Source organism: Carcharodon carcharias, chromosome 12 (genome assembly GCF_017639515.1).
Source record: "Carcharodon carcharias isolate sCarCar2 chromosome 12, sCarCar2.pri, whole genome shotgun sequence".
Lineage (NCBI taxonomy): Eukaryota > Metazoa > Chordata > Chondrichthyes > Lamniformes > Lamnidae > Carcharodon > Carcharodon carcharias.
In genome coordinates this window covers 107,508,168-107,525,198 of record NC_054478.1, presented here as the reverse complement: position 1 = coordinate 107,525,198, position 17,031 = coordinate 107,508,168, and the positions used below count along the sequence as shown (strand labels likewise).

General features: G+C 42.9%; 1 protein-coding gene across 1 annotated transcript in view; it reads left to right on the top strand.

The window, feature by feature from the left end:
- The window catches only part of satb2 (SATB homeobox 2), a 191,077-nt gene that overhangs the window by 160,538 nt on the left and 13,508 nt on the right, over positions 1–17,031 (top strand). The window contains exon 12 of the mRNA XM_041201166.1: positions 13,131–13,238. Coding sequence (XP_041057100.1) covers positions 13,131–13,238 — 108 coding nt within the window. The remainder of the gene's footprint in view (positions 1–13,130; positions 13,239–17,031) is intronic.

The window sequence follows — 17,031 nt, the reverse complement described above, 5'->3', positions numbered from 1 at the left end:
AGAGGCCTGCTTGTTAACAGTTCCAAGGTGAACTTATGACATTCTTTAAAAAAAAATCCCAGGTTAGCACCCACATGTCCAGATCATGCCAACTCCTATTTTGAAAAAGAAAACTTCAGTCTCGAGAGACATGATTCTAACATTTCACCCCCTTATTCCCCCACCTCAATTAATTTGAAGCTTGATGTGACACTGAGCTCTACTTCTATCGCCTTTGCATCCATTTCATTGATCAGGAGATTTCTCTCAAAAAGATGGATTCTTTCTCCTGCCTTCAGAATTCTCAATCCATCAGCACCCCTCCCAGAGTTAAGCACATGTCCTTTGGGATGGAGAGGAGATTGGAGAGGGAGGGGAAGGATCCAGTTGTCGTGGTCCACATAGGTACCAGTGGCATAGGTAGAACTAAGAAAAAAGATTCTACTAAGGGAGTAGGAGCAGCTAGTAGCAGAAGTGCAAAGGTAATAATCTTTGGATTATTACCTGAGCTACAAGCAAAGGCAGAGGGTAAGTACAATCAGAGAGTTGAATATGTGGCTCAAAGATTGATGTGAGAGAAATGGAATTCAATTTATGGGGCACTGGCATGAGTAATTTTCAGACTGTATTCACCCGAACTGCACTGGGACCAGGAACTTTGCAAATTGTATAACAAGGGCTTAGATGGGGCTTTAAGCTAAGGTGAGCTGGGTCTACAGGTCCACAGGTCACTGAAAGTGGCAACGCAGGTGGATAAGGTAGTCAGGAAGGCATATGGCATGCTTGCTTTCATTGGCAGGGATATTGAGTATAAAAGCTGGGAAATCATGCTGCAGCTGTATAGAACCTTGGTTAGGCCACACTTGGAATATTGCATGCAATTCTGGTCACCACATTACCAGAAGGATATGGAGGCATTGGAGAGGGAGGAGGTTTACCAGGATGCTGCCTGGTCTGGAGGTTATTAGCTATGAGGTGAGTTTGGAGAAACTCGGATTGTTCTCACTAGAGCGACGGAGATTGAGGGGCGACTTGATAGAAGTTTACAAAATTATGAGTGGCATGGACAGAGTAGATAGTCAGAAGCTTTTTCCTAGGGTGGAAGAGTCAATTACTAGGGGACATAGATTTAAGGTGAGAGGAGAAAACCATAGAGGAGATGTGCGGGGCAAGTTTTTTACGCAGAGGGTAGTGAGTGTCTGGAATTCACTGCCAGAGGAGGTGGTGGAAGCAGGTATGATAGTGGTGTTTAAGAGGCAGCTTAACAAATACATGAATAGGATGGGAATAGAGGCATATGGACCCCGGAAGTGCAAAATGTTTTAGTTGACGGGCAGTATGATCGGCGCAGGTTTGGAGGGCCGAAGGGCCTGTTCCTGTGCTGTACTTTTCTTTGTTCTTTGAGGTGGAGGTTCCAAGTGACCAGGGCTGGGAACTGATTGTTCAAGGGTATTTGACATTTTGGAAGGATAGGTAGAAAGGACAAAGCGGTAGCGTAGATCTGTTAATGAAGGATGGGATCAATACAGTCATAAGAAATGATCTTTACTCAGAAGTAGAATCAGTTTGTATTGAGGTAAGAATCAGCAAGGGGAAAAAAGTCACTGGTGGGAGTAGTTTATAGGCCCCCTGTTGCAGACAGGAATTCCCTGTCCTTACTGTTCACAGTCAGGGTGCTTTTGAAAGGAAAGTTCTGTATGTTTCTTAACTTCTGAGTGTGTGGTTAACTTGAATAACCAGCAGCAAGCTTTCATAGATTTAGAAATAAAGAGGATTATTTATTCACACATTCACACTGGTTTCTGCAGCTCTCTTTTGTTAAGTGAAAGAGCAAGGTTTGTAAAATGCACATTTATCTTACCTCATGGTTGCACTGACTGTAAAATTCTTAACCCCCTAACTGCTGCTTCTACAACCTAAGGGTCTAATAGTTCAGGTTCTGGTCCATTGATAATTCTTATTTCTAGGATGACAGTGGATGGTAACAGTTTTTACAAAACATACAAACAGTATCTCAATAATAATAATAGAAATTCAAGGGGCAAAAGGGAAGGAGGAACTTAAAACAATCACAATCACTTGTGTAAAACTACTAGGTAAACCAATGTGACAAGAGGCTGACAAGTCCTCTGGCCCTAATAGCCTGTATCATAGGGTCTTAAAACAAGTGGCTTCAAATATAGCGAATGCATTGATTGTAATCTTCCAAAATTCCCTCAATTCTGGAAAAGTCCCCACCGGTTGTGAAACTGCAAATACAGCACCTCTTATTCAAGAAGGAGGGAGACAGAAAGCAAGAAACTATAGGCCAGTTAGCCAAACATTTGCCATTGGGAAAATGCTGGAATCATTATTAAGGAAGTAGTAGCAGGCCATTTAGAAAATCATAATTATAATCAGGCAGAGTCAACATGATTTTATGAAAGGGAAATTAGTTTTGATAAATTTATTAGAGTTCATTGAGGATATAACAAGCAGTGTGGATAAAGGGGAAACAGTAGTTGTAGTGAATTTTGGGGCTGTATTTTACATGTTTGCTCCCACCCTCCCCACTCCCAGAAGAAAAGTTGACCAACTTTAAACAAGGCCACCCTGTAGCCATAAGGTGCTCTGGGCAAGCTTAACAAGGTGACGGTTGGACTTCCACCCCTCAGTGGGAGGAAGTCCCGCCCTCAAGAGCTGCTGGCCAATCTGAACTGAGCTTTGGGCACTGCCTTGACTGCAAGAAGATCCCGGGAAGAAGAGGACACAGACATCGGACTTAGGTAAGCCCTAGATTTTGGCTGGGGAAGGATTAGGGAGCCTAGGGAGGAGTGCGAGGTAGGGTGGGGCATTGAATTTTGAAGGCCAGACAAGAAGGTACAAAGGGGTAAAGATCATGGAGGGGGTGTTCCCAGTGCGCAGAGGGCACCCCCAAAGAAGGTGACCCCCTTCCTTCCCATTCTTTCACCAAAGCTGGTGAGAAAATGGTCTGCCCACTCTAATCTGTCTTCCGCTGGCCATTGTATTATGGCGGCAGAGGCAGATTGACAGCCTTAAGTAGACAATAATTGGCCATCAAGGGGCCTCAATAAATCTAAGGGTGGGCGGCCTATTGGCACCTTACCCACCCTCAAATTATGGGACCAGGTGGGAGTGGGTAAGGGACAGGCTTTGCTTTTTGGGTTTCCTCCATGGCGAGTCCCACATGAGGACCTTAAATGGGCATTAATTGCCCACTTAAGCACCTCAATTGGTGGCCAGGTGGAAAGGCCATCCATGAGCCTTCCTGCCCCAGATTTAAATACAATAGAGGTGGGATGGTGGCCAGATCACCACTCGCCACCATCCTGTCTGATTAAATGCCCCCTCCATCACCAAAATCACCTCAGGGGAGGGAATTAAATACCTCCCAAAGAGTCTGCAAAAGGATATAGATGGGTTAAGTGAGTGGGCAGAAATTTGGCAGATGGAGTATAATGTGGGAAAATGTGAGGTGGTTCAGTTTGGTGGGAAGAATAAGAAAACAGAATATTATTTAAATGGAGACATTTGCTGAATGCAAAGGCAGATTATACAGAGGATGTCCTTGCACAGGAATCACACAAAGTTAGCAGGCAGGTACAGGAAGTTGTTAGCAAGGGAAATATTTATATATTTTATTGAAAGGGAAAATGGAGTCTAAAAGCAGGGAAGCATTGTTACATTGTACACAAAATTTGTGAGACCACACCAGGAGCACTGTACACAGTTTCTTCTTCTTCAGTTCTCTCCCTAAAGGCAGGTCCAACCCATGGCATCACGACCTCCGCCAGGGCAGGGCAAAGAGGCAGGTCCCAAATTCACCTCAGCTGGAACGATGATCAAACCCCATGCTAGTTGGCACAAATGTGATCCACATTGGACATTCAGCCAAATGTCCACCCTCAAGGAGTCCGAGTTGCTGTGGCAACATACGCTCTTACATGCATGTTGTAATCCTGGAGCTATGGATAGTGATAGTAGATGCTCTGACTCTTTCCATCACATGGCTGACCAGAAATCTCTCCCACTCTTTCCACCTGCCATTGGCCTATATTGGAAGGATTTACATTGATATTCAACCTGTTAAGCCACATTATGAACACCCCTTCATTGGCCATCAAATCCTGGAGTGGGACTTGAACCTGGAGCTTTTGGCTGAGAGCCAGGGTGCTACCACTGCACTACCAGACCTCCCTGAGGCCTCTGTATTTAAGGATTACTTGTATTGAAGGCAGCTCGTAGACTGTTCACTAGGTTTATTCCTAGGATGAAGAAGTTATCTTCTGAGGAAATGTTGAAGAGGTTCAACCTATACTCATTGGAGTTTAGAAGAATGAGAGGTCATTTTATTGAAACCTATAAGATTCTGAGGGGGAGCACAGAATAAGTATGAGAGGATTTTTCTCATTGGTGGGAATCTTGAACTGGGAGGTGGGGGGGGTCACAGTTTCTAAATAAAGGATCTTCCATTTAAGACAGAGATGAGGAGGAATTTCTTCTTTCAGAGAGTCTTTAACATTTGGAATTCACTACCCCAGAGAGCAGTGAACGCTGGGCCATTGAATATATTTAAGGTTTAAGTGAGATAGATTTTCAATCTATAAATGAGTCAAAGGTTGTGGGGAGTGGGCAGGAAAGTGGAATTAAGGTTACAGTTAAATCAGCCATGATCTTATTGAATGGCGGAGCAGGCCCGAGGTGCTGACTGGCGTACACCTGCTTCTATTTCTTGTGTTCTTATGATCCTATGTTATTGCAGAGATTAAATACCAACTCTGACACATTGTCTTGCCTCCCTGTGGGCCAGGACCACACCATTAAACATCAAGCTATCGTTTCCCAGATCATCACTGACTTCATCTCCTCGGGTGGTCTCTTTTCACAGCCTTCAGCCTCATTATTTCCCAGCCCTGCACATCCTGCTTCTATCACCTCCCCTATTTCTCAGCCCAACACATACTGCTTCTATCACCCTTCCAAGATCCACAAATAGGACTGCCCACATTTTCAGCCTGTTCTTGCCCCACAGAACTCAGATCTTCTACTTCAACTCTTTTTTTTGCCTTATCAAGTCTCTTCCGACCTACATCCATGACTTTCTGATGCCGTTCAGCTCTTTAACAGGTTCTTGTTCCCTAAGCTTAACTGCCCCCTTTCCACCAGGGATGTCCAATCTCTCTACACTGCCATCATCCACCAGGCTGGCCTGTGAGACCTCCACTTCTTCCTTGAACAGGAACAACCACTATTCACCACGCTCCTCTGCCTGGCTGAACTTGTTCTCACATTGAACAGCTTCTCTTTTGACTCTACTCACTTCCTCCAAACTAAAGGTATTGCTATGGATACCCTTATTGGCCCTGTGGGAAACATGGAACATTCTTTGTTCTAGTCCTACAGATGTCTCCTTTTTCACCTTTTTTCCATCATTGATGACTGGATTGGTGCTGTTCCATGCTCTCACCCTGAAAATGGAAATTTCATCAATTTTGCTTCTAATTTCCACCTTTCCCTCACCTTCATTTGGTTCATCTCCAACTTCTTCCTTGCTTCTTCGACTTCTCCATTGCCATTTCTAGGAATAAGCTAGCAACTAATTTCTACTATAAGCCCATTGACTCCCAGAGCTACCTTTTCTTCACTTGCTCCAACTCTGCATTGTATTAGGCCTCTATTCCATTCCCTTTGTTCTTCAACCCTGCTGCATCTTTTCTGTCAATACCACCTTCCAGTACTTCCTATATGTTTTCCTTTTAACCCAACTGAGAAATTCACCTCCTCCTCCCCCCAATCCCACCCCCTCCAGGATGACAACAGTGCCTCATTGCCTTCAACCTCCACTCTGTCAGCCTCACATTCAATGGATCATCCCCCAGCATTTCCACCACATTCAGTTCAATGCCACCACCAAAGACATCTTCCCCTCCATGCCTTTTTCAGCATTCTGTAGGGAGCATTCTCTTGACAGCACCATGTTCCACTCTTCACTCATGCTTAATATTCATTCCCCTTCTTACAGCACCTTCATGTGCAGGCACAGGAGGAGAGAGGTTTCCTCTTTCACCTCCTCTCCTCCCACTGTCTAGGGCCCAAACCCTTTTTCCAGGTGGAACAGTGATTTACTCATATGTCTTTCACCTCCATTCCATCCACAAATGTGACCGTGAGCTTCACGTGCCTTTTTAATTTTATGCCCCATCCATACACTGACCTCTTTGTCCTCCTATTGTATTCCAATGAACTTCAATGTAAGCTCAAGGAACAGAACCTCATCTTTCAATTAGGCATTTTACAGCCTTCCATACTCAACGTTAAGCTCAACAACTTCAGATTTTTATCAGTCAGCTGGTACTTGTACTGATTCTGCTATTGCTAATGACAGCTCATCTAGACCCATCTTGTGTCTCTTTTTTCCTTCCATCTTCACCTTGTGTTGCCTTGTATCAATCGTCCCTTTTGGTGTTTAGTCACTTCTGCATTCCACCCAGTCACAGACCTTCCCCTATGTTCTTTCCTCCCCTCCCCCCTTTCCCTATCTCTGTACTTGCTTAAAACTTATTCCATCTCCAATTTTTGCCAGTTTTGATGAAAGGTCATCGACCTGAAAGGTTGACTGCTTCTCTCTCCACAGATTCCACCTGGCCTGTACTTCCAGTATTTTTTGTTTTGATTTCAAATTTCCAGCAATTGCCTGTTTATAAAACCTTGGTTAGGCCTAAGCCGGAGTATTGTGTGCAATTATGAACAACATCCTTTAGGAAGGATGACAAGGTTTAGGAGATGAAATTTACTGGACTGTACCAGGGATGTGGAGAGGCTGGAAAAGCTGGGCTTAGAGAAGGTTAAGAGGAAATGTAATAGAACTGTTCATAATCTTGAAGGTTTTGATGGAGTAAATAAGGAGAAACTGTTTCCAGTGGCAGAAGTTTCAGTAAATAAAGTTAAACAGATTTAATGTGATTGGCAAAAGAATCAGAGGAGACATGAGAAAACTTTTTTTTTACACAGCAAGTTATGATCTGGAACGTACTATCTGAAAGGGTGGTAGAAACAACTTCAATAATAAGTTTCAAAAGCGAATTGGGAAAATAGTTGAAGGGAAAAGATTTACAAGGCTATGGAGAACAGAATGAGATAGTGAGGCTAGGTGGATAGCTCAGAGCCAACACAGGTACAATGGCTGAATGACTTCCTTCTGTGCTGTATCATTCTATAATTCTACGATACGATTGTAGGGAACTTAACAATTAATCTGCATTCAGAAAAGTGCCACAAACAGAAATGTGATAAACTACTACTTAATCTGTTTTAATGATATTGGTTGAGGGATGAACATTGATCGGTACTCCTTCCAGCTCTTTTTCAGATAGTGCAACCATATCTTTTACCAGCTGAGAGGGCAGGCCTGAACTCAGTTTGACATGTCATCTGAAAGACCGGTCTCTCTACTGTACTGATGCATCAGCCTTGATTATGTTCTCATGCCTATGGAATGAGGCTTGAACCCACAACCTCATGATTCAGCAGCGAGAGCGCTACTGTCTCTAAGCCAAAGCTAACACCTTGACTTCTGCAATATTAGATTAACATTTGTACATATTAACAAATACAGGCTTTGTTAATGATATGTCAAAGTATGATATGCAAACTTGTTGCAGAAATTCCATCTCTTGCTCGCTCATGGGACACTAGAACATACATTAACTGGAATTTTTAAAATTCAAGATGGTTAATGATTTCACAATACAGAATATTACATTAAAGTCAATTTTTTAAAAATATTTAAGCCTAGAAATTATTGCTTGCAGTGCAACCTACCCGTAATAACACTAAAGTATTGAAAATGTAGGATTATTTGTAGAACCACAAGACAATCTGTTTCATTGATGGTTTTATTATGCCATGCTTTGTGTTGAAAACTTATTCCTGTCACAGGTAACAGTCACGAATGACCCTGTGCATTAAACTGGTTCAGCTGGGCATGTGCATCACTACTGTACACCATAATACACCAGGTCTACTGACACTGCACACTCCATATAAACTATCCATAAAATGAGCCCGCAGAGCCAAATAACTAATGGCAAACTTTTCAAGTTTTGAAAAATAAATATGCCTTTCATTAAAACTACCAGACTGATTCCTGGGATGGCAGGATTGTCGTATGAGGAGAGATTGGGCCGACTAGGCCTGTATTCATTGGCGTTTAGAAGAATGACAGGAGATCTCATATAAAATTCTGATAGGGATGGACAGGCTGGATATTTCCTCTGGCTGGGGTCACAATCTCATGATACGATGTGGACCATTTAGGTCTGAGATGAGCAGAAACTTCTTCACTCAGAGGGTGGCGAGACTATGGAATTCTCTACCACAGGAAGCTATGGAGGCCAAGTCACTGAATATATTTAAGAAGGAAATAAATAAATAAATGGCTGGAATTTTAAAATGTGGCAAGCCATTCTAAACTCAGTTGAATTTGATGGAACCATACAATCCTGCTGCTGTAAAATTCCGCCTTATGTTTCTATGTTCACAAGTGTAAAACCTCGGATTTTATTATCAGACTCATGTTTGTCCCTGTGCTGTTAATGACATGTTGCACTGATGCTAATTACAAGCTGTGGCTCAGCCAATGGGCCTTCACATCACCCATCCTATCTATGGCAGTCCCTTGGAGAGAGGACACTTGCCACAGAGTCCTAGAGTAGAGAGAGAGAAAGGCTATAAGAGACAGGGGTGAAGTCAGTGCAAGGTAAAGGAGGTGGAAAAGGATAATAAAAGTCTAAGAGAGAGAGAGCATAAAATAAAAAAAAATCCAAAACCCACATTCCACATCAGCAGTCAGTCATTAGTTATTCAGCTGGTCAGACCATGGTTAATTGAGGCGTTGCACACCTTCATGAGCTTTCTTCTTGCTGTCATATCTTTGGCCTTTGTCATCCGCCCTGCTTCAAAACCACTACTCCTTGTTGAAGCAGAGTTTGCCACTCTGGGTTACCCAGTGCACCCTCTGCTCAGCTTTGGAGGTCAAAGCCAATATTCTTCAAGTAGGCTTTCAGGGTATCTTTGAAACATTTCCGCCAGCTGCCCTGTGATCTTTGACCAGTTGCACACGGGGAGTAGACCGTGCACTTCAGAAGGTGACTGCTTGGCATTCTGATGCAGTGGCTTGTCCAATGCAGTCGCTGCATGAGAATGGTTGCTGCTATGCTCAGGCCACCAGTTTCCTGGAGGATGCTCCTGCTCATATGGCAATCCATCCAGGAGATGTATAGAATCTTCTGTGCACGCTGATGGTGCGTCTGGTGCTCTCTCAAGTGTTAGGGATGTGTCATCCAGGTTTCACAGCCATAGAGGACTGTCGGGAGGACGACTACCTTGTAGACTGCACCCTTTGTATCCATCTGCAGATGATGGTTAGTGAAGACTCATCTGAGTAGCCTCCCAAAGGATGAACTTGCACACTGGATCCTTTGCAAGAATTCCAAGTCTATGATCTCTGACTGGGACGCGTGGCTGCCTACTGAGATAGCAGATGTGGTTGACTGCCTCCACATGGTGACTCACAACTGTGATTGCTGGGGGCATTTGGTGTGAGCCCTGGTTTCGGCTGGAGGAGGACCTTTGCTTTATTAGCATTCAGATGCACCCTTAGGGCTCGATACATTTCTTCAAACAGGTCAAGGGTGGCCTGTAGGTCATCTTCTGTCTACACCAGGATAACATAGTCATCCACATACTGGAGGGTCTGTTATGGTCATGAGTGAGGCTTTGGTCTTCACTTGCAGCCTCTGGAGCTTGAAAAGCTTCCTGTTGAACTTACACTCTATTTGATTCTATGTGAGAGGGAGTTGTTGGCCATTCTCGGGATGGCCACTAGGAAGATAGAGAAAAGGGTGGGTGCAAGCGCACATCCTTGCTTGACGTCAGTTCTGATGGGAAAGATGACAGACTCCAGTCCGTTACAGGGAACAGTGGCAGTCATTTCATCAAGGAGAAGCTGCACAACCTCAATGTATTTCCACAGTCAGCGAATGTGGCACAGGACCTTCCAGAGAGCTTCCTGGTTGACTGAGTTGAAGACCTTCGTCAAATCAATGAAGAACATATAGAGAGCTTGATTTTTCCTGTGCATTTATCTTGGATGGACCGAATGGTAAAAATTGGATCAGTTATGCTTTGTGATGCCCTGAAACCACACAGATTCTGGCAGAACAGCTTCTACAAGTGGAAGTAGGCAGTCCAGTAGCACTCTGGCAAGGATCTTGCCTGAGTTGGAGAGTAGAAATATGCCTTGGTAGTTGTCACATTCAACCCTGCTTCCTTTCTAGAAGATTGGTATCCCCTAGGTCTCCTGGGAGCCTCGCTATGCCAGATTTGCTGAAAAAGTAATTATAGGTTCTACGCAACTGGATCCCTGCCAAACTTATACAGCTCAGCTGGGATATCATCCAGGCCAGCAGCCTTGCTGTTTCTGGCTTGTGCAATGGCTTTGTGAATTTTGTCCTGGGACAGAGGGACTTGTCCGCTGGGAGCTGGGGTACAAAGTCAAGAAAGGTGTCCAAGGCCATTCTCACAGTTGAAAAGAATCTTGAAGTGCTCCCCACCTGGTCCTAATGGAGTTGTTGTCTGTGAGCAGGGTGGATCAGTCAGCTGCTAGGATTGGTGTGGGGCCGAATGGGCATAGACCATAAATGTCTTTCATGGCCTAGTACAATCTTCTTAATTCATGTTTCTCAGCATCCGGCTGGGTCTTCCTGGCTTTCACTTGCCACCAGTTATTCTTGATCTCTCAGATCACTCTGAACTTCAGCCTTGGAGTATCAGTAGGAGGCTTTTAAGGATCTGTTTCTGGGGTCACTTTGCCACAGGATTTAGCACATTTTCAATTGCGGTGTTATTGTCATTGAACCAGTCTCAGTGGTGACGACTGGTGGAGTCTAATGTTCCAACACAGGCTGAAAGGACACCAGTCTTGAGGCCATTCCAGAAGGTCCTATCAGATGTTCCGGCTTCAGGAAGAGTAGCGAGCTTGGACTGGAGGGCTTACTGGAAGGCCTCACAGGTAATTTTTCCTGGCAGGAGCTCATGTTGAATTTCTCATAGGCAGCTTCAGTGGCCTACACTGACGTTGGGTGGACCTGATCGACCTGACATAACATCTTACATCCTACATGTGATGGAAGTCCGCAGTTTGTTTATAATGTAATTTTGGTAATAAGACTTAACACACTGAAGCCAAACTTGTAAATGAATGGTCAAAAGATGAATGATTGATTGCCTGATTTAGCATGAATTTGCATCAACCTAAACATTTACTTGGCAAAACTAGTCAGTGATCAAGTTAATTTTATTAAACCTTCAAGAAGCCTGAACTTGCTTCATAATGGAGGTTTATTTTTCATAACTATTTCAATGGACAGTGTACAGTTTCACAATGGGATAGTCAATTTCCTTCACTTCTCAGGTGTGGAAAAATTATAAAGACCCAAATTACTAACTCACTAAATGTCAAATCATTTTTCTAAGCCAGGCATAGCTGGTCTAGTTTTCCTGTTATTACTTGCTTAAGAGCAACTCGCCTGGTTGTACGACAGAGTGGCAGAACTAGAAAGGGAGACAGAGAGAGAGAGAGAGAGACAGAGAAAGAAAATTATGCCCTTCCCCCTAAGATTATGTCATGGGCAGGGCAGAGGGGAGGAGTGGTTGTGCACTGAACCATCAAGGTCAAGGTCCTGACTGAAAAGCCTTCTCTTTGATTTTAGAGCATGAGTGTTCCAAATGTCTGTCTCCATCAAACTACTTATTGTGCAAGTGGACTGAAGGGCTCACCTGGTCTCTCAAATATTGCAAGGGAGACAACTTCACATAGTGGCATGAAACATATTTCCATTCTCTCCTTGGGCTTCTCTGATCCATGTGCCATCATTAGTCAAGAGGGCAAGTGGCTGAACAATTGTTCTCAGACCCTATCAGTGCTGCTTTGAAAATGGTTGCTAAGAGCTGTAGTCTGAGGTGATTCACTCCAACTTCCCCTGTCCTTAAACCTCACTCCCCACTCCCGTTATTGACATTGCTGAGGTTGGACATAAATGTGAACATTATGAGTATGCCATCCACAGCATCAGTCATTACTGAAAGGCCTAGAAAAAAAGATATGCAACTTTAAATGTCTGCTTTGATTAAATAAATTAGCATTTACAAATGGTTACACACCAGATTCCATTGAGCAGTGGAATGGAATAGTTTGTGGAAGATGGGAACCTAGTAGATTTGTGGTGGCTGTCAGTGCTGTGACTCACTTGCTCCATTTAGGTGACAATTACCATTTTCAGTCATTAAGCAGAATTAACCCAGACAAGTTTAAACAGGCAACAGTCTGACTGCTAACTTGAACATGCAAATGATGACTGAGGATCATTGGCTGCCAGAAAATTGTCATTGAGGAATATCTTTGGGTACCCTAACCTGCTGATTGGAAAAGGGGTTTGATGGGAGATACCTTTAGCAGGAGGTGTGATGGGAGGGGTATCTTTAGCAGGAGGTGTGATGGGAGGGGTATCTTTAGCAGGAGGTACATTGGGAAGGGTATCTTTAGCAGGAGATGTGACAGGAGAGGTATTGTTAGCAGGAGCTGAGGTGAGAGGGGTGTCTTTAGCAAGAGGTGAATTAGGAGGGGTATCATTAGCAGATGAGGTGGGACAGGTATCTTTAGCAGCAGAAAATGTGGGTGAAAGAGTGGGAAGTCTCACCAGACATTGCCACTCATCATCAATTGAACCTACAGGGAATCACCTTATTGCTCACTGATAGTCACTTCAGGTGGCTCCAGGCTATGTTTATCTTTTTTATTTGATGCATTGTATGTTTGAAAATCACAAACATTGTCGGCTTATCACTCTCTGTATGCACTGAAAGAGCACACTTAGCACATTGAGGCTATGGAAGATGAAAGCCTTGCTGGTGTACCACCTCAAGGTCTTACTTTGAATGAGTGCACGTTTAGATGGGAGACCCACTTCTGCCAGGCTGACTTGGCTGAGTTTTGTTTTGTTCACAGCCAGGCCACCTGGTGAGTTGCCTCATGAAGAGCCAGGTATGTCACCCCAAGGGGAAAACTTGACTTTGTCTGTCTCGCCCTGCAGCAAGCCCACATCCGATCGGCTGAGCATGGAGTGGCACTGGGATCAGCAGTCATAAGAGAGTCCGTGACCCGTTCACCCACACTCCCGGCTGAAGGAGGATGCTTGAAGGTGAGCTATCCTGTATTTGGTAGAAGAAGATGGCAATTAAAATGAAAACTGGAACGTAGTAAATGAAATAGTAAAAACAAAACATTATAAAATGATTTCAAAATAATAAATGCATCAGCTGGGACAGGAATAAATGGATTGTGCAGAAAGCAGATATAGATACAAACAATCCTATTCAAGGTAATCTGGTAGTAGAGATACAGCTGTGGTACCTGCTGTCTCCGTCCCATATGGAGGCAAGCAACCATGTCGTATGCAATGGCTCTGTTCCTCGAAAACTGCAGGATCTCGCACTGCAAAGCACAGCTGTAAATTAACAAAATATTTCAATGCTACAAGGCCACATACAGCAATGGTGAGATCTAGAATGTCATGCAAATGAAGGCACTGATCATTTTCTTTGCTAGCTCAGGCACAACGATTAAATTCACACCACTCGTGCAGTAAATTTTTTGTTAATCAGTGGCTGCTCATTTGCATAATTTATTCAGGTGCGGGGACTAGGACTACTTTTCTAGCATCTCCCTCAGCCCCCAGAAATACCAAAGTCACTGTGCTGAAAATAATGAACAGAAACGTGTTTTAAGATCAGGAAGTTCAGGCAGAGAATGAAGTGAAGAACTTATCCTTCAGTCTGATAAAAGGCCTTAAAACTGGCAGGTTAAGAGATAATATTTATTAATATTTGGAGTGTCAAAATGTCACAGTTAGGCACAAAAGTAGTTCCTTAGAAAGTTATTAAATTATTCTTGCTGTATTTGCAAATCTAACTTGAATTATCCACTATCTTGAAAATCCTGGTAGCAAAAAGATTTCGAAAGATGCTGCTCATAAGACATGGGTAACATCAATAAATCGTTCACATTTTCAGTCACAAAGGCTACAATAAAACAAAATGAATGAAAATAACATTTTCTCCAAATTTATTTCATAATCTCATATATATTAATTCTCAAACATATAGAAAATTGGCAATAATCAGTTCAGTATGAAGATTAACAGCACAAAATCTCCATCTGTGCTGTATCATTCTATGATCACTACACCTCTGACAAAGTCAGACCCAGCTAATTTGTTTAATAGTTATTCAGGTACTGTTGCTGGCGGAATGCCTCTGTATCCAGCATCTTTTCATTATATATCCTCCATGTATTCACCTTGTCTATTATTGCAATCACGCCCGTGCCAAGACATAACTCTAATTAACATTGAACTAGGGGTTGTGTATATCTGGGTGGGGACGAGCTACCACATTCCCTTAGCGCAAAATGAAGGTGAAATGTTTGTGTTAGTAAAGCTGCCTTTGTGTACATGGATAGGCAAAAGGACACACACACACACACACACACACACACACACACACACCTGAATTTTATCACCAGGGAAGAAGTCCTGCTACCAGGACCGAAGGCAGCAGCCAATCCCCTGCCAACGGTGGCGGGACCCTGGGGCAGCATTTTACTGGCTGTGGCCAATTAAGAGGCCACTTCTGGAACTGCTGTTCAATTGGGGAGGGAGGCCCATCTACCAGAGCTGCCAGCCAACCAGAAGGCAGGCAGCTTGGCAGCCTTAGCTGCACCACCATTAGAGGTAGCGACTGCTGAGGCTGCAGGACGAAGGAGAGGCCGCCTATATGCTGAGGCACCCTCAAAGACAAAATAAGCTTTCCTTCAATGAGCCAGGGTCAAGTAGGCAGGCCCGGCAATTTTGGGAGGAGGTGACACCGTCTGGCAGTGCGGTAGCTATGGGGGTGGGCATTGCTGCCGAGGGGTGGGGGTGGTTCTCTCCATATGCTAAGGAGCAGCCATAAACGAGAGTCAGTTCCTCCCGGGAATCCGTTGGGAGGCTGCCAGGATTTAGCATGCACACACTCACGTTTGAATTAATGATTGTCCATTGGATCGTGTACACCAGTCATTAATTTGCAGAGTAAAAGATCAGATAGTATTTCAAAGCTTTACAAATTGTCTGCATCTCAAACCACAGAACTAAACAGCTTCCAAATGCAGCTTAAAATCAGGATGTCAATCAATCTGACCAGTAGTAAGCAGTCTCTATCAGATGGTCACAGTAAAAATTCAGTAATTTGAGGGATCAGAACGAAGCACATCGATATTAATTATCAAATATTCTTACTCATTTTCATTTACTAGATAATAGATAGGAAACAGACAGACGTTGGGCCATAATTTTCTGCCCAAAAAAAACAGCGAGTTCACATTTAATGTGTCAACCACCTCGCAACTTGTGGTGAGGCAGAGAAACTTTGTGAATTGGGAATCAACATAAGTTGCTGGATATCTTCCTCCTTTCTATTGTTAGTCTCTCAAAAATGGCAGCTCACCATCAACCTTCTGTGAAGATCAAGAAATTGATGCATTTTCACTTTAATCACCAATGAAACTCATCACAGGAAATTAGTTTTATTATTTAATCACCTAATTACTTTTTTTAAATTATGAGATTTATGAAGAGAAACAATTTACACCATGGAGTCTCATTTCTACAGCTATTAATTTGTTGTTGGAGATTTAAAAAAAAATTAAAATATTTTAATAATTTTTTTCTTTTGCTTTCTCTCTCGCTTCCTTCCCTCTCTCTCATAATTCAATTTCTCTTTCTGTACCTGTTTCCTTCTCCGTGCTTCCTGTGTCTTTCTGTACCCATAAACCTCATTGGTTAAGAAGATAGGCTGTTGGTCCCATCATTCACCAAGAACCCAGGTGCCATTCTCAGCTTGTACCCCTGGCAGCTGGCACTGCAAATATTTTTCAAGCTGATGAGTGAGGGAAAAGGTTGATCTCACGGAGCATGCAAATACATGCCCCGCTTTAACAAATTCTCTGCCATTGCCTAAACTAAGAAACATATTAAACATTACCTACATCTACATGAAATGCAGCTGATGTAAAAGACTCAGGTCTACTAATGACAATCACAACATAGTTAACCAGGATTATGACAGCAAAGGCTTAATTCAGAAACAATCCCTCGTTGAAATATATTCCATTTACACGAGATTCATTAAAACAAATTAAACACAATTGGGTCTTTTAGATTCTAATTGAACCACAAATGAATGTCAAGTGGTTTAAGTCATGTGACTGGTAAAAGTCAAATTGTACCAATCATAAACCACCACTACCGACCAGACCACACATGTGGCAAGGAACACATGAGGTTGTGTTATATGGGAGTCATATTGAAAGTGTTTTGAGATTCTTCCCCCTTCTATGTTTAAAGCAAGATATCACCTGAATCTAATTTAGAATTCAAAGTTCAGCATTTTGAAATCACCATCTCAGACTGAAGTGTCCCACCTGCAAATCAAAATGCAACCCCTGATCTTTTCTTATTTTGTATCTAAAATTCCATGAATTTCCGTGAAAAGTAATCCAGATCACTATCATAACACCAGTACATATTACAACTTTACTGAACGTAATCATTCAATATCTTACTTCCTTCCCTGCAGGCATGTACTGCTATATTTCACACATGGCTCCCAGCTGCTTTTAATTGTGGTGTTTAGAACATTATCCCCTTTATCTTCTTTGTTTTCTTTCTTATCTTTTTTAATCAGTGAACTCCTGAAACATTATTTATAGAGTTGCATTTCATTTTTACCAAATGGATTTAGCATCTGATGTCTGCTGCTGGGTCTTCAACCCATCATTTGCCTTGATGTCTCCCATACTTTATAAATAATTTCTTAATTATTACCACACCCATGACATAAGTACTAATAAAATGCACAGAGAATATCACCCTGAATGTAACAGTTGTGCTTAAG